The sequence below is a fragment of the Lampetra planeri genome, chromosome 4 (assembly GCF_965212315.1).
Source record: "Lampetra planeri chromosome 4, kcLamPlan1.2.h2, whole genome shotgun sequence".
NCBI lineage: Eukaryota > Metazoa > Chordata > Hyperoartia > Petromyzontiformes > Petromyzontidae > Lampetra > Lampetra planeri.
The window spans coordinates 4,552,935-4,575,064 of NC_136110.1; the positions used below are offsets into that span (position 1 = coordinate 4,552,935).

A 22,130-nucleotide genomic window follows, 5' to 3' on the forward strand; every position below is an offset into this window, starting at 1 on the left:
TCGTACTTAGCAGACCCAAGATGTTTTGCTGGTGTTCTTAGTCCGCCACTGGCAACAAGTACGGCGGTGGTGTGAGAGGTCTGGCGGACAATTGTGGACGGTCAGACAGTTTCTTGTGTAAACTGAACTAAAACTAAACAAATAATGAATCGCGACGTTTCGATGGTACCACAAGCAATCGTCAGCAGGTGAAAAGATACAGCAGTTCTACTGCAGTTCTACTGCAGTAGAACTGCAGTTCTACTGCTATATCTCTTCACCTGATGACGTCGTGATTTATTATTTATTTTTTCTACCAACGTGACTTTACCGAAAGAACCAAAGAGTATGGATTCCTGCAGTCACGAAAGCTTCAAATCAAGATTAAAACTAAACAATTTTTATTTTACAAGGTAAGGCCCACTGACATATATAGCTCTTCCTGATTTGAAGCTTTCGTGACTGCAGGAATCCATACTCGTTGGTTCTTTCGGTAAAGTCACGTAGGTATAAAATGCATATACCTACGTGACCTGGCCACAAATGAAAATATTATCACGTGGAAATGCATAGCGGTCAAATACTCTAAACGCACGTTTCTAAATGTGGATGGGGGTACTCGGAGGATCTGGAGAAAGATCCACGCGGTCACGGGGAGATACATGCAAACTCCAAACATACAGGCATCAGCCTCGGGATCGAACCGACGACCTCATGTATCTCAGGCGAGGTAGTTAACATCTCGCCACCGTGGTGACGAGTTACGTTGCTCAAAGCCTTCATACCAACTCTGGTCATCATCACAGCAGCGGCTTTTGGCTAACGATCTGACAAAGTCGGTCATTGCATCGCGCGCTTTCAGATGCGCTTCTGCGGCCGTCTGGAACGTTCTCCTTCCTATATTGTATTAGGAAGCCGCTGGGAGCCATGCACTTTTAGATCTAGATTTAAACTAATTTATTTAGAACAGTTATTTGTGTTTAGTTTGTTGTCCTTCACCCGCACGGTTGACTACGTACGGTGCGAAAGAAGTTCAACATACATACGTGGATACAGGAAGAGGCAGGCTGTCGCGAATCAGTTAACGAATGCAGTTGCTTGACCACAGGATAAGAGCAAGGACACGTTGCAGGCCATGCCTGGCAAGGGAGCCTCCATCCTCTAGCGTGGGGCAGGTCTGTGTAAATCACGCGTCCACGTTTCACTCTGCGAGCCATGCGATTAAGTTCGGGCGTTGCGCGACTTAATAACCGCTCAGTCCGCCGGAGAGCGGGCGTAGGACAGCAATTGCTCGGTCCCATCGTGTGGTTCTCGGCGACCGGGTTTGCTGCTCCCATTCGGTCCCAAGGGGAGCGCCGTTGTTTTCTTGGTGAGATCAAAGCCGCGCGGAGCAGTGGCACGGGAGTGAACGGGTGGGTGTGTGTGTGTGACCAACGCCGAGCGAGAGAATTGGAAGGGAGCTGTCGGGCGTGCGACGAACATTGGGGAAGGGCGTGCCTGGAATAAGCACCATGGCCACCCAAAGAGGCACCAACACACAGGGCCCATTTTTTGTTGTTGTTGTTGATGGTTCTTGTCCAACACAATATGGCAATTTTGTTCACAATTGCTATTATCTGCTTGGGTCCTGTGCGGTCATACGCTAATGTTTATTTTTGTTCTATTTAAAAATACCCCCGCCCACCCATCATCCATCACAGTACTGTAGTCTAAAAATAACGTATCAGACCTACACCCCCATATTTGCTTTCATGAACCAGCGGTGCTGGTCAGGTGAATTCCAGGAAGGCCGTGTGATCGACGGTTTGTGTAGACATTGTGGTATTTGTACTTGTGTGGAGAGGTAGGTATGCGAAGTGAGGGATTAGTCGCTTTAAACTAGATTCGAAGCTTTCGTGACTGCAGGAATTATTCTTTGGTTCTTTCGGTTAAAGTCACGTAAGGTAGAAAAATAATAGATCACGACGTTTCGATCGCTAACACAAGCAACCGTCATCAGGTGGTACAACCACAGCAAGAAAAAACTGCTGAAGTAGGAGACAGATCTGCCGTGGCACGAGGTTATATAGTAGTGTATAGTGTAGTGTATAGTAGTGTATAGTGTAGTGTATAGTGTATAGTGTAGTGTATAGTGTAGTGTATAGTGTAGTGTATAGTGTAGTGTATAGTAGTGTATAGTGTAGTGTATAGTGTAGTGTATAGTGTAGTGTATAGTAGTGTATAGTGTAGTGTATAGTGTAGTGTATAGTAGTGTATAGTAGTGTATAGTGTAGTGTATAGTGTAGTGTATAGTAGTGTATAGTGTAGTGTATAGTGTAGTGTATAGTAGTGTATAGTGTAGTGTATAGTGTAGTGTATAGTGTAGTGTATAGTGTAGTGTATAGTGTAGTGTATAGTGTAGTGTATAGTGTAGTGTATAGTGTAGTGTATAGTAGTGTATAGTGTAGTGTATAGTGTAGTGTATAGTGTAGTGTATAGTGTAGTGTATAGTGTAGTGTATAGTAGTGTATAGTAGTGTATAGTGTAGTGTATAGTGTAGTGTATAGTAGTGTATAGTGTAGTGTATAGTGTAGTGTATAGTGTAGTGTATAGTGTAGTGTATAGTGTAGTGTATAGTGTAGTGTATAGTAGTGTATAGTGTAGTGTATAGTGTAGTGTATAGTAGTGTATAGTGTAGTGTATAGTGTAGTGTATAGTGTAGTGTATAGTAGTGTATAGTAGTGTATAGTGTAGTGTATAGTAGTGTATAGTGTAGTGTATAGTGTAGTGTATAGTAGTGTATAGTAGTGTATAGTAGGCCTCGGCAGTAGGGGGGGAGAGAGAAGGGGGGGGGGAAGGAGGTGGGGCAGAAAGTGGACCCCGCCGCAGCACCCGGGTCACTGGAGTAAAGTGGACCACCACGGCAGCACTGGAGAGGTCGTCTGCCGGGGGGGGGGGGAGAGAGAAGGGGGGGGGGCAGATCGGAGAGAGATGCATCGAGAGAGAGATAAAGACACAGAGAGAGTCGGAAATAACAGCTGACATAGGCAGGTAGGATTGCAACATCACAGTCAGTTAAGACTTTACCTGGTTAATAACGTCCTTCCAATGATTGCTAAGTTTGTACCCATCTTCTCGGTTGAAGTTGTGTCTGTGTTTATATATCTGGATGGCTTCATGAACAAATGTCTGATAATAGCCGGTGGATTTGCAGAGTTCCTCCGTCTGGGAAAAGTCAATTTCGTGTGAGCCCACAGCGCTAAAACAATAATCAGCAACGGCAGAGGTATTGGTCCTACCGTGTTTCAGATCTGCTTTGTGTTCACGAACGCGGTCCGAGACATGTCGTTTCGTTTCCCCAATGTAATTGTTGCCGCAGCCACAACTCAGTTTGTAGACACCCGGGTATTACATATCAGGAATTCATATCCTTTACAGATGGGATTAAATTACGGATTTTGTGTACTGTGTTGAAACGGACCTGGATCTTGTGTTTGTTTAACATTTTGGAAATCTTTTTTGAAACCCCTGCTAGGTATGGCAAAGTGATGGTATTGGTTGAATCCTCAGATGGTTGTCTCCCCATGGCTGGGGAGACAGCTTTGCGGATTTTACGGTCAGAATATCCATTCATCCTGAGGGCTTGGTGTACGTGCTCCAGCTCACTGGCTAGGTGGTGCTGGTCGGAGATGCAACGGGCCCTATGGTGTAGTGTTTTGATGAGGGTATTCTTCTGGGCTGGATGGTGGTGGGAGTCAGGCTTGATATAGGCATCCGTGTGGGTGGCTTTCCTGTAGACAGAGTGTCCAAGTTTACTATGTTTGTTTTCTCATTCATTTGTACCTGATGATGGTTGCTTGTGTTGCAATCGAAAAGTCGTATTCTATTATTATTTAATTTAATTTGTTTCTACTTGACTTTACCGAAAGAACCAAATTATTATTCGCTTTGTTCGTAACATGTCCCATAGCGACGCTTCATGAGCAACGCGCTTTCTTGCCAACAGGGGGCGCAATGTTCTTTGTTTTGATTTGGAAAATGCTTATCCGGTCCATCACGTTCTGGTATAGGCCTCATATATGAATCTGCTCGTTTCGGGCACAAACTATTTATCTTATCGTCCGGATTAAAAGACGCACTTTGCGCCCATGTTTTTCCCAGAGTGTTTCATAACCTTGCTAGAAATTTAAGAAAGAGCTTAACTCTAAACAATTACACGTTCAACAATGCTGATTGTTGCTGGTCATGTTGGCGTTTTCGGACTAGCGCTTAGGGGCCGTCCATAAATGACGTCACGCGATTTTGGACGATTTTTGACCCCCCCCCTTCGACACACGGCGTCACAAAAAGTCAGACCCCCCTCAAATATGACCTCACAAAGCTCTGCCCCCCTCCCCAAAAAAAAAATGCTTCAAATCGCTTTAAACTATTGTCATTGTAGTGCGTATTTAATGTGGCGCTGCACTCTGATGTTGTAGAATAAATAAAAAGTATATTTAATTAAGTAGAACGTGTTGTCTATATTTGTTTAAAGTTGCACATTTTGATGTGACGTCACATTTCTCAACCCCCCCCCCACTCGTCACACATCGTCACAAATGTCTGACCCCCCCCTAGGTGCGTGACGTCATTTGTGGACGGCCCCCTATAGCAACCGCCATTAAAACACACGCACGTTTAATGAAACAAGTTTGCTCTGTAGCGAGAATTTGGGAATGCCCGTATTGTGTGTCTTGCATTGATATTAATGTTGTTTTAACCTTTAGCCGCGATGTCGCTTTACACCTCTGGATTACAGGGTGCACTTTTTACCTAGTATTTTTAAAGCTAAAAAGTTGGGAGCGAGTCGTATGAATCCGGAGCGTATTTAATTCAGGAGCAGGGGCGGTTTCTTGATTAGGGCGATTGGGCGACACACCACCAATGTCATTCAACCAGAGTCACGCTAGCCGTCACTGTGCCTCTGGATATAGTCCAATCAGCGTCATGCTACGTTCTGTGGAGTACCGCCTCTTTTTGGGCGATTTCCCTCCAGCTGAGAATCGCCCCGAGTGGTCCCATAGACTTACATTAAAAGATGTTTTTTTTCGAACGGGGGCGCTGCAATGCATTCTCTATGGCTTCCGGGAGGGCTCGCCCTAACGTGCTTACGTCATCATACGTGCTTACGTCATCATACGTAAGCGCGTTTCATCCAACAATATAATTTGTCGCCACCTAGTGGAATCTTTAATAAAAGAAACTTGAATGGTTTCTTTTAATAGTGAGTATATAAACAAACTAGATGTATTGTAAGAGTCACTTTATTTTTCATTAATATTAAAGAAGTGAAGTTGCCTTTACATGCTTAAGCTGTTAATTTATCCATTGCATGGGTGGACCTTATCCTTATCAATCATCCAGACATTTGCCCCCCCTGAGAGATTTTGCAGGAGCCGCCACTGTTCAGGAGTATACACATTAGGAATTGGAGAAAAGAATAACGCGGCAATTTTTTTTTTTAACGCAACAGATCCAGACAGTCGAAACCGGCCGAGTGTTTATCTGCTTGAGCAGTGCTGCTGTAAAATGCTTCTCTCGACACTCGAGAGGGTCAGGCATCTGTCATCATCATCATCATCAGCCAATTCATTGCTGGTGTAAGACCTGATTAGCTGTTATTAAACCATTGCGAATTGATCAATACTGCCTAACGATGTCATTCAAACTATGAAAATTAAGAAATAGCCATTCCTACCACCTTATCATTCAAGAGGTCGGCGTTAATTAAAGGCTGTCTATAAACATAATAACGCACACATATATTACAAATAACCCATGATAGCTTCAATCGATACACTTTACAATCCACTTTTCGTCATATTAATTATTCAACATTCTCATAGATGGTCACGCAATGCATCTGCAATTCACTTTTGTTTTCCTAACCACGGAATCAGCAACAAAAGCCTACTTTCTGGACAATGACATTCTGTGCATTATCACGTTTTTCCTAGACGCTGTCAATATTTGAGTCACCTCGAACGGAATGTAGTGGGCATGTCAAACAGTTGACATGCATCAGATGTATTAATAATTCCTCATCCTATGGGAATAAATAAATTTAAATGCTAGCTGGGAAAAATTCCACGGTGCCTTTTCTCGGGTCACATTTAACGTGTCTCGACCCGTGTGCGTGCAGGATATTTTCACTCATGGGACACCAGGCACTTGGGGGGAGATATTGAACTTTGAGGGGGCATCTATAGCCAAGGGGCACATGAGGTACGAAACACACACAGGGCCAGCGCTAGGCGGGTGCCGGGGTGGGCTCGTTGCCACCACAATGTCCCATTGTCCAACCCAAGGTCATTCTCCTTTGTGGGTTATTCTGCTCTATGGTGACCCCCACACAACAGCTGTACTGCCCCCCCCCCCGCCCAATCCGAAATAATCTGGAGACCAGCCTAAAGAAATACATTCTTCCAAGTCTCAAAAGTTGTGGGCGCAACGGACTCCCATCCCCATATGGTCCATATCCCTGTGAAATATCGTCATCATTTGCTTCATTGGGCACTTAAATGCCTTACATCTAATCTCGTTTCAACCGTTCGAAGGGGACCCCCAGTGGTCGTTATTCCTGTACGGCACGAGGCAACTCAGCACGGGCTGTGCGCACGCTCAGTGCCGTTGTGTAAATGTCGGAGTGGAACAAAAAACGCTGTATTCATCGATGGTTAGAACAAAAGTTTATTTGTATAGAAAGCTATATATTTTTTCTTTATTATGATATGTCATTCCACAGCGAGAGCACTTGTTTCAGAGCTCACAGTCAAATTACAGCTTAAATACGTATACTGCAAAGCAAGCACCCTCTCAACAAAAGAGTAACCTTCCTGTATCGTCAGCATCGCAAAAGTTACAAATCTCAAAATTCTGAAAATTCCACCTTGAGACATCTCCTCGTCCCGAGTCAATTTCTGGTCAATCGAAGGGCATTTGGTGATTATAAAAAGCAGTGAGAAGGCAGCGGTGCATATGCTGTTAATGGCCTAACACGCCCGTATTTAACTGCGTTGTCGTGTACAACTTGCAAAGAATAGCAGAGAAAACTAGAGCTAGAGTTCCCTTTGTTACGCGCGTGGCATTTAAATTGTCCGCAGAATTTGGCAGACACTACGGATTACGTACTCGGCAGTTTTTTGTTGTTGCACTCTTTAAAAAGAAAAGTCAAGAAAATAACATGGAATGCTTTAGGTTGTTTAGATAGACCTATAATTTTAGAGTTCATCAAAATTGCTTGAAAATGTCATGCGGAATGTCTAATAATTCAGGCAGTAGCCATTCGAGCATGACCTGAAAATTCGACACGTCTCCAATAATCGTTTGCCGAGTTTGTGCCTCAACTCTAACTGATACATTTTTAGAGTGTACGTAATATTTGGCTACGATATTAGAAGCTCAAGCAACATATTGGTTATGAATTACTAAGTGCAAAAGTTGCTACCAAAAGTCCTGTATCAGATTGGCAGTTAGAATACAAAAAGGCAAAGCCGCATATGAGATGAAAGTTGAGATTTTTCAGGGCTGCCCGTGTCAAGTGAAACGTATTGTGTTACATAATATCGACGCAGCTATCCTGCTTTGGTGCGTGAATTTGGCAAGAGTCATTTGGCAAGCAGGAATCGGATTGCTGTGTCTCTTCGGAGTCAATATTCTTTGTGGCAGGGAAGGGAGAACCACGAGGGTGATGAGGTCGAAAATCAGCCCAGACTTTGCTTATTTAAACAAATGCTGCTGGATAATATTTGTCTCGAAAGCCAACAGGGCGATGGACTAAAACAAAAAATTGTGTATGTAGAAACACAAAACGGAATTCTGCTCATATATGCGTTACCCATAATGCAACAACGCAACAAGTGATCCTAAAAAACAGTTTGCTTTTTTGCGTTGAACAGTGTAACTATTGTTGAGCACTCTTTCCGATAACACCTGGCAACCCAGCAGCATTCGTTTCACGAGCCCGACCCTGCTGAAGAGAACAACAGGGTCGAAACAGGTCCAGCGTTTGCTCGCTTAAACAAATGCCACTTGGATAAGATCAGTCCACGAGCCCTGACCAGATATATCACATGTCGGTACCACATGTGGCTTAATATTAGCGGTTCAAATTTATTTATGAGGCCAATAACAAGGAATTGTATGATAATCATTTGAAATGCATCAATTCACCCAAGTTAATTCATTTGAATCATTAACGTTCTGTCTCATTATTCGTACCAATTTTTGCTCTGGCCCAAGGACTATATTGCTTTGGAAAGCCAATAAATAGGCCAACGGACTAAAAATAATTATGTGGAGATGCATGATGGAGTTATGCTCGTACTCGTATACGCTTTTACCAACACAGCACCGCAACAACGCACCATGAGTTTGTGTGTACTCGAGACGGTGACGTGCCCTTACGCCTCCACCAGGCGACGCCAGTGCACGACGAGGACAGATTAGATTGACCACGTGGTGGTGGTGGTGTGAGACTGGACGGGTGAAATTGTACTGCAGAGTTCAGGCCACGCCAGTCTCTCGGTAGAAGGAGAGTTGTGTGTGGGCAGTGTATGTTTTGCTGGATATATAGAGCAGATAAGGTCATCTTACCTGGGCTCAAGTAAGATGCACTGGTGCCAGTGTTTGAAGGTAAATGTGCAGTCCTGCAATTGTTTGCTCATGTCACGGCTGGTGAAACGATTTCCACGAGAGGGAGCTCTAGAGATGTACTCAGGGCTCTGATATATATGTTAAAACTATTTCATTATTAAATGTATAAATTCCAGATAACCTATAACTCCTGCATGGGCATCTGTGTGCCGCATCTAGCGAGGTATGGGCATTATGCGCAGTCCAGTCACGAGGTGGCGTGGTGCGAGATGTTTGCCATCGGAATTATCTGGGATTTGTACAGACCGACAAACTGCACTTTGAGTGGCCCTAATTAGCCAAACCCGAGTGGTCTGTGTGGCTTAGATGAATTGGACCATAAAAATAAAACAACCCACGTATGTTTCTATTTTCCTTCCACGTAAAGGACTCCCTCCAAACCAACGTGTACATTTCCAGTTTTAGTTGCCAAATTTGCAGACAGGGTCGTATGCTCATAAACAAGTAAAAACAAACTATAAGTTCGCTAAAGATGTATGCTCTGCACTCCGATAGTTTGTGTATTGTTCGTTGTTGTAGATTTCTGACCCGCCCCTACTGGACATATGTGAAGAGCTTCATAGCTCATCGGATTTCTCCAAGATAAGAAAAGATTCTGATTCTATGGAAAATAGTATTTTAAGAGTTGGTCGAAGAGTAGAGGATAAGGAATGAATAAATTACAGAACAGGGGGGTCACCGATTATGTTGCTAAAGCGAAATAAATCGAGTGGAAATGGGCAGCACGCATACGTGAGAGCAGCTGACGAGAGATGAGAGACGAAATTCATTCCAGAGTGGAGGCCAAGCGATGGAAGGAGAAGCAGAGTGAGACAGCGATGAGTGAGATGACATCTCAGAGTTCTGAGGCCACGACTGGAGAGTAGCAACTGGGGGAAGGATGGAACGGATGAAGATGGGGGGAGGCCTTTGTCAAGCAGTGGGAAGTTGTTCCAGGCTGATAACAACAACAACATCATCAACACTTACAATTCCCATGCTCTCAGCCAAACTGGGCCGTCTAGTACAGTTACCCGATCCTCCCCGCCACTGCCCCTCAGTTGCGGTTGCTCAGCAGCATCGTCTGGTGGACGTCGCAGATGTCGAACCAATGGTCGGACACGCGCCGGCGTGCCAACAGCCCGTTGTACGGCAGCGCCGGGTTGCCCTGGCGGTCGCGGTCGTCCACCACCTTCCAGAAGTAGCCGCCCTTGAAGAAGAAGATGGCCATGTGCGAGTACGAGTAGTACACCGCGTCCAGGTTGCCCCCGGGGTGGTCGCCCGCGACCACGGCCGGGAAGACGTCCGTCACTCGCTTGGGGTAGCCGCTCACCTTCTGCTGGGTGTTCACGCTGAACGCCGTGACCTGGGGCACGCGCGGGGAAAATGCAGCGTCAGCGTCTCGTCGGAGGGGATTGTCACGGTGCCGTTCGCATCGCTGGAGTGCGGGTAGTAGGCCTCGGCAAGGTAAGGTAAAAGGTCAAAAGCAACGAGCCTACCTTTACCCTACCTTTTACCCTTATCCCATACAAACTACCCGATTACAGGGTAATTACTGGGGTACTACACATGAAAAAGGTTTATGACAGGTAAATGCTAGGTAGAGCGCTTTATTCATCTATATGTAAACGGGAAATTTGTGAATGTGTGTCTGTTCGAAATGTTTAGCATACTTCCCGACATGCAACAAACTTGAAATTTGGCATGAGGGTAGCTTCCAGACTGTACACAATGCATAAAGTATAAAAATAGATTTTGGCATTTTGGGGGGGGGGGGGTGGGCAATAATGGATATAATTTGCACGGCAAGTGAGTGGTGACGTCACATCTGTGATGTCACCCGCATGCGGCAGCGTCACGCAGTGTGCCTGCTGACGTCACACATCCCCCCCCCACCCTCCGCGTAGGCCGTGTATTAATCCAAGACAAGAATTCAAGTCTCGGGCGAAGCTGGGTAGTAAAGCTCGTATAGAATACTCTCGATGATTCAAATTTTAAATGGAGGCCACGGACTGTGCCACGGAGCTTTTAGCGAGCGGTAAACAAGGTATTTACTGGGTAATACTTTGCGCTACCTTTACCCTACCCTTTACCTTACTCCTTGGCATGTCGACAGCTTTACCTTTACCCTTTTACCCGGTAAAAGGGTCAATTACATTACCTTGCCGAGGCTTAGCGGGTAGAAAAATCTTTCAATAGGGGGGAGGGGGATATCGTACGATCGTTTCTATTGTACACTTCTGTATCAATTGTTGAACGCCGTGACTTGTCGCAGGCGAAAAACGTCTGTGTCAAGCAGTGGTGTCTTTCAAAAGGGACACTTGTATGCATGCAAGTTTAACTTCTTTCGTACAGCACGTGGGCAACCGTACTCGTCGTAGGTGTGGACTCTTCCCATTCTTAAGTTCCCAGGCCTGAAGTTCTCCAGGTTAGCGGCTCCAGCTCACTCCATCCTATCCGATGCCCCTTTGTATCTAGCAACGCCACGGGCTCCGTACTCGGGTTCCTTGAGCCATGACTCGGGAAGGACAGTTGCGATGAATTCCTCTTGCCTTCGTCAACAGTGTTCATAAAGTGAAACCTGTGGGACCATTTTGGCAGTATCGATATGTGAAAAATAAGAATACGTTTCACCCTTTCTGGCAATAAAACAGGTGTTTAGAGATTTTATTACCAGACAATGGTAAAACGTGTTCTTACTTTTCATACTTTGATACTGGAAAACAGGTCCCATAATTTAGCTTCTCATCCCGAGCTATGCATGCTCTGATACGTGTGGCATTGTCTATGCACTGTTCGCCTTTTGGCGTTCTCTGGTCTGACACAGTTTCAAAGACAATGCAGACATTATAGAGCATGTTTGTTTGCATGTTCACCACAAGTACTGTGTATGGTTAACGCACACTTGTTTACTCGCAAAAGGTTTTTATTTGGTGTTTGAACATCTTAACACCTCTTTTATTGCCAAAAAGGCGTGAAACCTCTTCTTACTTTTCATAAAGTGACACCATGCTGCTGTAATATTTCTGCGATTGTACGTACGCCCCCCTCGTTACTTAGTTGTGCCCCCGTTTTACCCCTCGTCCCTTGAGTCGCCACTCGCACGCAGAAGCATCTGCCGTTATTTGCCTTGCTGTGCTGCCCCCCTTACAGGCCTTCTGGATCTCCGGTGGGTGTTTAAGCCTCTTAAATGTAGCGAATCGCCATCAGCGGTGGACGTTCGATGAACTGCCAACAATTTGACGGCGCCAAACTCGCGACCCCTACGTGAACCACGACGACTGGCAAAATAAAATAACACTGGTAAAAAAAAAAACATTTTTTTCTGGCCTGGACTTTTGCAGCTGTTTTAGACTAATTTCAGGGTGCTGATTCCAAATCTGATCTCAGATTTGCTCTATCACATCTCATCTTATGCTATCGGCATACCCCATTTTCATTGATTTTACCCGAAATGAACTCTGTCACTTATGATTGCAAGTTGTTGCGAGTCAGTGACTGCTTTAGTGTTCAAATATGGTGCTGTATTTTTAGGATAGTGTGTTTATAATAAAATATTATGTAGATATCAACATTTATTTAATATTTTTCTTCTGCAGTTTTTATTGAAAATGCAAGTTTTGATATCTCAAAAACCTGATGTGATAGACAAAAACTGATGCCAGATTTGGAATCAGCACCCCAGAATTACCTTAAACCCGTTGGAATACCTTATGCCAGAAAAAGTCTGTTGACCAGTGTAATCGACCGTTCAATTGAATAGGCGAGGGGGGATTTTGCAAGACGAGGCAAGCCGTGGCACATCCGGCTGGCACCAATACCCACGTGTTGCGATAGGAATACATCCAAATAAACAGGGACACTCACATTATTCGCCTTAAAGAAGTATATGTTCTGATCTCTGCCGTCGAAGAAAGCCGTGTCGATAGGGTGCGGGACGTTTGGGAACTTCTCTGAAATTGGTCTCGGGTAAGGCAGACCCTGCGGATCCTCTGTGTACACACAGTCGTTCTGATTGTCGTACCTCCAGTACTGCGTTCCTGAACGGATGAAAACACACACGTTGATTAGACTTCGTGAAGTTGCGCTTTAAAGGCGAGATTTAATATGTCGATAACGCGTGAGTTATTTCACGACGGGTTTTTTTCTTCATAAACTGGATTACTGCTCAGCGATTGGTGCACTGAGCTCCCAATACCGAGCGATCAGCTTCGCTCGATTCCCAGCCACGGTTAACATCAGTGGCAAGCGATATCTGACCTCGAACATTGTCACCCATAACAGCTGGTAAACCCGGAGTATTTGCTAAGCAAGCGTGACTTGTTCATGAGATCCAAAAACGTCGAAACTGGCCCAAAGTTAACACGCTCAAATATGCTGCCGGTTAACATGAGCCTAGACTGCAAACGTGCCGAGAGGGATGTTCTTATTGTTTTCGCTTGGACACACAGTAGACGGCTTTAGATAGACATGTCTTATGAACGTAGCAATAGGAACATTATGGGCAAAGGGTGGCAGGAAGGGGAGGGGAGGAGGGGAGAGGAGTGAACTTCTATTTTGTCTGCGTTGCCAATCATCCAGATGAGTGGACTTCTCTTGCGCACCTAGCATTCAGAGCACGTGTGCGGCTGAGCGCCTCGATAAGCAGCGCAGGCGTGGGTCAAATCCCACCGATTCCGTCGCTCTCCACTCCCACCAGCTCTTCCGGTCCAAAAGTTCCCAATCACATCCCTTCATAACCTCAGCAGCCCATGCCATGGCTATCAGTTTTCTGCCGATATCAGCGCAGGCGATTTAGAGGGAAAGTGAAGTTAGGGGAGCGGTGGTCAAAGTGGTTAGCGCATTGTGCCGTGAATTTTGGCAACCTGAGTTCGATTCCTTCTGAGCCACGGCTAACAGCATGCAGGGTCCTGTACTGCACTGGGATATTTGTTGAATTCCATTCATTATTGGTTCCATTTATTAGTGACGGAAAACTCATTTTTAGATTGAAAACTCATTTAATTAAATTGAAAACTCATTTATTTAGACCTGATGTTGGCGTTTAGTTTGTTGTCATTCCCCCAGCACCCCCGATTAGCATGGTTGGCTACGTACGGTGCGAAAGAAGCTCAACATACATTCACGTGGGAGAAAACCAGAGTACGGATCTGGACAATACAAATAAATTAATAAATGAGTATGCACCCATACAACCTCTTCAAAGACGTCTGGACAGTGTGTTAGAGTAGACCGACTACTCTCTCTCTCTCTCGAGAGAGAGAGTAGTCGGTCTCTCTCTCGAGAGAGAGAGGGATTTTCTCGTGCTCCCTCTTGAGGATGATTGTCCGGCAGCAGTGGCGTGAGCAAGTAATTTACAGGGCCGCACTTTTACCTTTTACCCAGAAAAAAATAATCAAGGACAGTTCAATCGCCTCTTTCACTCCACCCTCAACAGGTTCAGGATTGGTCACGGGCCATGCCTCGCCAACCTCCACCAATGGGTGCCACACGAGCAAGCCCCCAATGTCCCTGCGAGGTGGAGCAAACCATGCCAACCGCATCCTAGAAGTCTGCCCAAATCCACAAACTCAGCAGACGCCGACTCACCCTCGACACGGCAGAACCGGAAGCAACCGCTTGGCTTAGAGGGTCTTTGCATTCGCTAAATAGAACTCCACAGCCACCTACGGGGTGACCTTGTGACCCAGTGTAAACAGGCCCCATGGGGCTTTCGCACCTTTAAAGAAATACGCCTCGTCCCTGCTAAGGCCGGACACGTGCACGTACGCGTCAACGCTATCTGGGATGGACTTCCAGCCGCGTGCAATGGGCGCTGGGTCTCCCGAGCGCGTCTTGTTCTTGGCGTTCTCGTACATCCAGTACCACTGGCGTCTGAAGAAATAGGTGTTGAAACGACGACGAATTAATTGCCCGTCCCTGTTTCTCTCTTCGCGTATCCAGTCAAACACGGCGTTGAATGAACCTTCGCAAACACCTAGAGCGGACGGACAGAACAAAAAGAAAGAAAGAGCGAGCAAGAAAGGACAAATCATGCACACGCATGTGACTTTGAAACGCTTTTACAACGTGCCCCGCCCCCGCCCCCCCCCGTCCTAACGTTTATAACCGCGTGATGTGACGTCACGCCGCGCAGGACTTGTGACGTCACACTGATTTCCAAGCCACAAATCTTTTAGCGCTGGTTTTTTATGCCACGTTTTGAGCACTACTTTGATACATTTGGCCGGTTTTCGAATAGCAGCGCAACTGTCATGTGTTTTTTTTTTATATTGTGTTATCTTTACGAGAGATAACGTGACAAACAGACGGACGGACGGACAGAGCAAATGCATTTACTGCCTCCCTTCTTCGTTGGAACACTTAAAAAGAGCGGAACGATTTCACGAGTGTTGAAACACTTCCAGATATTGCACTTAATATACCACAACCGCCCGTGACCAAAATCACGCGGAATGCATCGCATCTCGTGAGAACTGGCAAGCTAAGCAGCGTTCAGCCTGGGTAGTGCTTGAGTTGGTCGACGACCATTCACCACACTGGTATTGCTCGGCAAGCGGTTCAACGGTGGTCTTGCATGCGACGTGTGCAAGAGACGTGGCACTTATCGGCTCAGTCTGCTGCGGAGCTACGCTGTTAGTCGAAGGCGGTGCAGCGACACCCATCGTTGTACTGCACTATCCTCCACCGCCTATGCCTCCCGTCTTCACAAACACGCACTGAGCAGTGGGGCGATGTATGGTCAAAACAATCGCCATGACCGATACGGCCCTCATCCAGCAGTGTGGACTGGCAGTAACAGACTGAGTGTACACGATGCTGCAATAATGAATTGTGATTACAGCATTTCACTACGATGTTGTTGAACCAGAATGCACCATTCACTGACGTTCGCTATCTACAATCACACTCAATTAAAGTGTGGGACGATCATTAACGTCGGTGGCCGACTTTGTACGATTACTGCCCTTCCATGTCCCCATTCCACTGGACTGATGCAATCTCTCTCGCAATGCGGCACTTCTTGACTATGTTAACAGATTACTACCTGTGCACGCGCGCGCGCGCGCGCACCCACTGCTGTGACCTTCGTTATTGTGACGACGCTAATGGGATAAGAGAATCATTGTTTATCATTTACTCGACGCGTCGCGGTGTGCGTGATGTCGGCAACAAGGGGCATCAACGAAGGATGCACGCGCATCGGCCGACGCGTACACTACTCACCATAGAGACGCTGGATTGCTTTCCTGTCGTTCCAATCCAGTTCGAATCCGGAATCCTTCGGGATATAATTTGGCTGCATGACAGATCCGCTCCGGTAAATGTGCGGTAAGCCGAGCACGTGTCCAATTTCATGAACGGCGACCTTTGTGAGACACGCGCGCACGCAAATTGTTATTAATCTGCCCCCCCCCCACTGCTCCACCCCATCCCACCCATCCAGACCTCCCCAAAATAGCTCACGAGTTCTAAGTAGCATTAGAATATTCTTGCTTGGGGTTTGCGGGGGTTGTACTCTGTGGCTATCTTCCTGTGCGTGTTGTTACTGGGCATTTGTTCAGCATCGCGTTGGACGTTTTGCTCCACGGTCTGGTATTGCGAGCATGCTCGGAGTAACTTGAACAGTCACTTGCAATTAATAATTTCTAATTCCCTGAGGATATTGGGTTGTTTTTTCATCAACTTGCTCCATTGCCCTTCACACAATTGACAAAGGATCCGCTCCCCTTAGCACCACCCACTCGTGCACTCGCCATGGCCTTCTCTCTCTCTTATATTTACACTCACGACAAAACTTGCTATTCAATAAAAATGAGCCTGTGTCTGCGTCTTTCTCCAGTTGTCCCCTTGGAGTGTGCTGTATACTATGTGTATGCTCAATAAAATAATGCTTTTGGAATAAAATAATATCCAATTCGGTTACCTAAACAGCTCCCCCCCCCCCGCCACATAATACAACGCTAAGTGCTGAGTAGGATCTTCAGAAACTGATAATTGCATTCCATACTCTTTGGTTCTGTCGGTAAAGTCACGTAGTTAGAAATACAATAAAATAAAACAAATCACGACGTTTCGATCGCAACACAAGCGGTCGCCATCAGGCACTTGTGTTGCGATCGAAACGTCTTGATTTGTTTTATTTTATTTCTACCTACGTGACTTTACCGAAAGAACCAAAGAGTATGGATTCCTGCAGTCACGAACGCTTCAAATCTAAATTGCATTCCAATGCAGGATATTAAATTAAGTTCCTTGGAATAGAGTTTCCTGCGCTTGGTGACGATACGCGAAACGTCAGGCAACGCGCGGTAACCACCTGAACGACACATCGCAGAGTAACGTTAAATTATTTCGCTGGGCGATTTAAGACAAAAAAGACCCCCGTATAGCCTGAACAGACTGTTGGGGCAAGTGCTGTTAGCGAGCACCTATTAAGGCCGGAACGGTACACGAAGGGGTGGGTGCCTAGTATCACGCTCGGCCGCCTTTGTCTCCCCAGTGTCGATGTTTACACACCGCACTAGGTAGTCTTTTGAGGCTGAGTCGACCTAGGGGAGGCCCAGAACCGGTTCAGAAAATCGCCACTGGTGTTGGCCGTGAGCAGGAATCGAACTCGGGTCGCCGGCTTCTTAGCACTAACCGCTACACTGCCGCGCCCCACGATTTAAAACAAAAACGATCAACACAATAAAAAAAACCCGTTGCGCTTTGTCTGATCGGCGTTCACCTTCAGCAGACTGATGCCTTCTTCGCTCCGGGGCTTCGTGAAATGTTCGTCGTCGTCAAAGTGGACGTCTCCGAGGTGCCACGCGTGGGCGAACTCCTGCCCGCTGCCGTCAAACACCTGGGAGCAGCCCAGGTGACGCCCTGGAGAGTGGGTGCCGAGGCACGTGCACACGGAATCCTGGTCACGGTTTACGCAATTTGGCGCCTCGGACCAAATCCGCCCGCGGTGGTCTCAGAAGAAGCCGAGCGGGGTTTGTCGAGCCGGGGATAGTGACGGCTTGGATTGGGCGACTTTATGATAGGGGTGCGGGGATGGAGTGAGGCGGAGAGGAAGCAATCGGTTGTACCCAAACTTCCATGCTGCCCGGCTTCATCAACCCGCGCTGTTCGGGGTACGGTCCAATAACTCCGCCCATGGGACCCGCACGGCATGTGGAGGCCCAGCGGTGGGTGTGTAAAGCGCGTTTAATACCAACGTGGCCTTCAACATGAAAAATATATAACGAGTGACGTTTCGGGCAACGATCCCCTTCACAGCACATACATTTGTGCGATTAAGGAGGTCTGATTGACAAACGCGAGCTGTTCTGTTATATTTACTTGTGCACCACTGCCAAGCCAATATTACCAAATCAGTTGTATAAGTGGGGGGGGTTGTTTGACCATACTTCACCACGTTCGTTAGTGGGAATGTGTGAAGAAGCGGTGGGGCTGGGCAGGGAGGGTTCCTAGGACGCGTTTAAAGTTCACTCGCCACTTGAGTTAGCCGTGCTCGGGTTCATGGCGCAGGGTGCGCTAACCACTGCGCCACCGCTCCAGTCACGAAGGTAACAGCAAGAGTCCACATCGTTTCGTCTCTCTTCACATAAAACTGCCGCGCGCTCAATCGGATTCGGGGCCTTGCTGTGTATCTCAGGGGGCAAACCGTGTAACCGGTTTTGACCTCAAGGAACTCATCGGCAGTCGAGCTGCTTGAGCAAACATTGCTGGGGTTGTCAGATGTTATGGGCAAGAGCACTCCCCTGCATGATGGGGCCATGTTGAGAGAAAACGCAATGTAGTGCAAATAAATAAATAAATACCTGCTACCTGACGCGTCTACGTTGAAGCATTTATGGTGATTAAATAACCACGTAATGAAAGCTTCATTTCGTATTTCCACGTAAAAGTTAAATATCTTAAGTCGGTTTATACCAGCGAATAGTAATCTCAAATGCAGCCTTAATAAAGTGAATTGGCACCCACACGTGGCTCCGTGTGTTGTTGACCTACCACTGTACCGTAATATGACGCATCTCAAACTTGTTGTCTTGTTACACACACACACACGCGCACCTTCCGGATTACAAGACGCACCCTCTCGACTTTTACTCCGATGGATGCGGTCTCTAGCTCTGCCACCCTTCAGGAATGATAACTGTGGAACGGACATTTGCCCAACACTCTCGCAGCAAAACGTGGGACGTTGGGCCAACGGTTATAACCACAATGCCAACGTTGGTCTAACTTCGGCATGTTCACTTGGCTGACGTTAAGGAAAACGTCTATTTAATGAAAGATGCCACCCAAATAACGTAATGATCATCATCATTACCCATATCTTATTTATATATTATATTTTTTTTTATACAGGAACGAAGCCCCAAACGCGTGTTATACAGCCGTGTGCATGCAGCCAATAGGTCGCACAATGCATTGAGCCGTATCGTTATATCTAAGGCCATGTAAGCTATGCTACAATGTAATCAATATCGGCCATGGTCAATCCACTTCTGGATGAAGTCCTGTCATATATATTAAAAAATATGAGAATGTGCTGGCAGAAATGCGCACGCACTGAAACACTCAACGCCTCATCATCGACGCCGCCCTATAAATAATATGGTAGCTCGGCTCGCTTCTAAGCAATGAACTTTCTTCATATCATATAATAAGAACGGTGGTTTTTTTTCAATATATTTTAGGTTTTTTTGTTGCAACTTTTGCGATGCTGTTACAATGGGTTATGAATATGTGCGAAACAATTATTCAGCACGTTAAAAGGTGCATTCAACGGCAAAAAAATGAAACGACAGCATGCTTGGCATGTCAAGACGACATCGTCATTCTTGTGCAGATTCTGCAGATTGCCACTTCATGATATATTTTTTATCATTGTAGCCATCATCTCAAAAGCAACAAGGTTGTATTTATGCAGTAGGATAACGAAGCAACTGGATATATCAATTTCACCCTCATCAGTAAAAATATCGCCATCCTTGACCACTACTGCCGAAATGCGCTTGAAGGGACTTGGGTCGGGCAACCTTCCTGGAAATGTACATGCAGCTCAATGTGGGGGGCACAAGAGCGACTCACTCAGTTATCCACTCAGTCGCTCATCCGCGTATCCGCTGCTCACCTCTGCCGAAGCCTAACTTGACGTCGAGCTCGGCCGTGGGGGTGGTCAGGTCCTCGATGAATTCCAGCGGGGTGACCTCGCTCCACATGCGGAAAGCCAGGCGCAAGATGGCCCTCTGATCGTCCACGCTCAGCTGCTGGCTGTACCCCTCCCCGATGAGCCTCCACTTGAGCTGCCGCTTGGAGAACACCTGCACCGCTCGCCCCGTGCCCCCCTCGTCCCTGGCCCTCTTGGAGCGGGCCCTGTCCACGAACCTCTGCAAGGACCTCCTCTTCCTGCCCTTGACCTCCTCTCCTGCGCTCGGAGAGGAGGAGGTCGAGGGCTGCCCCTCCGCCGCCACCGCCGAGTCGTTCCGTGCGGTCCCGTTGGCGGTGTCGTTGGCGGTGTCGTTGGTGGCGGTGGCGGCGGAGTCGAGATCTTCCGGCTGGTCGGGAACGCCGCAGCGTGGCCTGTTCATGGCCTCCTTGGTGGCCTCGTCCAGGACGCCCGTGACGGGGAGGCCGTTTGCCTCCTGGAAGTGCTCGAGGGCGAGGGCGAAAGCGGGGCTCTGCGTGGGTTCGCCGTGGGGTGCCGCGTCGCCGCCCTCGGAGCGGAGTGAGGAGTCCGCCTCTTCTATCAGCTCCACGGTGTCTCTCGGCGCCGGGTCGTCGTTCGTGGGCACTGGCACGTCGTGGTAAGGGACTTCTTCCCAGTTCACCTCCTCTATCCATCCGTACTTGGACAGGTAGTGCTGCCAAACGACACCGGCATTAAACACGAGCAATCTTTACCAGCCGCACACCCCTCCGCCCCCTTGTTGCTGCAGGGATTTCCCCATTGGCATTTGTGTGGGGTCATCCTGCCCACCCCATTCTCTACAAATCCCCAACAGCCCCCCCCACCTCAACCCCCCCCCCCCTCCCAAAGAAACCATTCCCGGTTAGAGATATACCTCTGCAGAATCCGCTGATTTCACCGGCTCGGAGATGTGGTTAGTGCTGATGTCTGAGTGATCCCTGCGATGGTAGATCATCTCGGCTCCCGTCAGGGTGGCCACAAGGAGAGGAAACGCCAGGTAAATAACAGCCGCTGTCCGCCGATCCATCTTCCACTCGACTGCCCCACCAATGTCCCCACGATGATGGGTTAGTCCTGAGGGTTGGTGTACGCGATATCTTAGAGCGTTGACAGCAACTTGGTTATCATTTTCGAGCACACTTGCAAAAAAAATATTGGGGAAAATCACTTATACTCAAGTATGTTCAGAGGCTATTGATAAGTCAAACAGGCCTGAACGTTAAAGCAAGCTACTGCTAATGTAATGCAGATTGCTTGGTAATTCAGGCAGTAGCCAATTCCAACTGTCTGAAAATGCATTTTGCAAACATTTTTCAGTCGTCCCTGACGCATTTGAGACTTTATATATATCTATATAGAGTGCATTTGCAAGCTATACATAATTTAAACAAAAACACAAGTTTCTTGGTATGGTAAAATATAAATTAACATTTTTTTAAATGCCTCACTTTTAAGTGCTGCGTATGCACTTTTCTAGGTCAGATTTAGTTCCGCTGAATATTAACAACGACGACATCACAAAGCAGCAGAACCACTGCTCGGGCTGCTGTGGCGTCGGCAATTTCACAATTTCCGCAACTCCGGTGCGAATGTGAGATCTCTCGTGGAACACTTCACCTTAACACGCTTCGGAAAGTCGTTACTTGCAGTTTCGAGAGGCTTCTGTGCTTCCTCCGCTGTCCCGTTCTTCTTTTTTGCAGTGACTTGGCAGAACTGTTTACAATATACAAGTGCGGTGGTTACGCAGTGGAATTTTCTCTCTTTTTTTGCTGCGATTACATGGGAACATTTATTTCTTTTTAAAATAAAGATAACAGTTGCCTGCAAATTAAGCTAACTTAAGCAAACAGTCGTAGCTTATCATTCCACTTCTGAAAACAAATTGGCCAACTGGCACTTAAAAAAAAAACAATATTTTTGTATTAATCCGTACGTAATAAATAATAACCGCCTACACGTATAATTGTGTAATATACTTACCCCGCAAAATTCTTTGCCTGCGGCGTCTCTTTGGTTGTCCGATCAGGTTACAGTGCATAAGCACTGCCCTTCGTTACTCCGTGTTTTCTGTGGAGGATGCGTCCCTTGGCATCATTTATTAGTTAAGTGGGCGGTCCGCACCTTCACTCGGCGATGGGGCCTCTAGCCATCTGACCAATCGGCGACTGCTCCACATTGGGGGCCATGTGCCCCAGCATCATCTTCTCGGTGAACCCACTTTTACCCCCCCCCCCCCCCAAAAAAATATACAGGTCGGTTCTGTTTGTGCCTGCGTTTCTGTGCGGATGCTTGTGGGTATGCCATGTTCTTT

At 46.9% G+C, this 22,130-nt stretch overlaps 1 protein-coding gene across 1 annotated transcript; it reads right to left on the reverse strand.

The window, feature by feature from the left end:
* Window positions 1–8,527: 8,527 nt before the first annotated feature.
* Window positions 8,528–21,903, reverse strand: LOC144717600 (matrix metalloproteinase-21-like). The gene is made up of 9 exons (XM_078593094.1): window positions 21,800–21,903; window positions 21,437–21,532; window positions 20,694–20,893; window positions 19,763–20,492; window positions 17,363–17,502; window positions 15,859–16,000; window positions 14,351–14,608; window positions 12,499–12,671; window positions 8,528–9,997 (listed from the first exon to the last, which is right to left on the reverse strand). The coding sequence occupies exons 3-9, from the start codon at window positions 20,844–20,846 to the stop codon at window positions 9,689–9,691; spliced, it is 1,905 nt and encodes a 634-aa protein (XP_078449220.1). The 5' UTR covers window positions 20,847–20,893; window positions 21,437–21,532; window positions 21,800–21,903; the 3' UTR covers window positions 8,528–9,688.
* Between the last annotated feature and the right edge of the window lie 227 nt (window positions 21,904–22,130).

Bases quoted from the DNA above. Each gene is read 5' to 3' on its own strand.
- LOC144717600 (XM_078593094.1), bottom strand. From the start codon at position 20,846: ATGGATCGGCGGACAGCGGCTGTTATTTACCTGGCGTTTCCTCTCCTT. The intron at 16,001-17,362 runs GTGAACGCCGAT...TGTCTCACAAAG, and splicing joins AAGGCATCAGTCTGCTGAAG to GTCGCCGTTCATGAAATTGG. The intron at 9,998-12,498 runs GTGAGTGTCCCT...CGCGTGCCCCAG, and splicing joins ACTTCTTTAAGGCGAATAAT to GTCACGGCGTTCAGCGTGAA.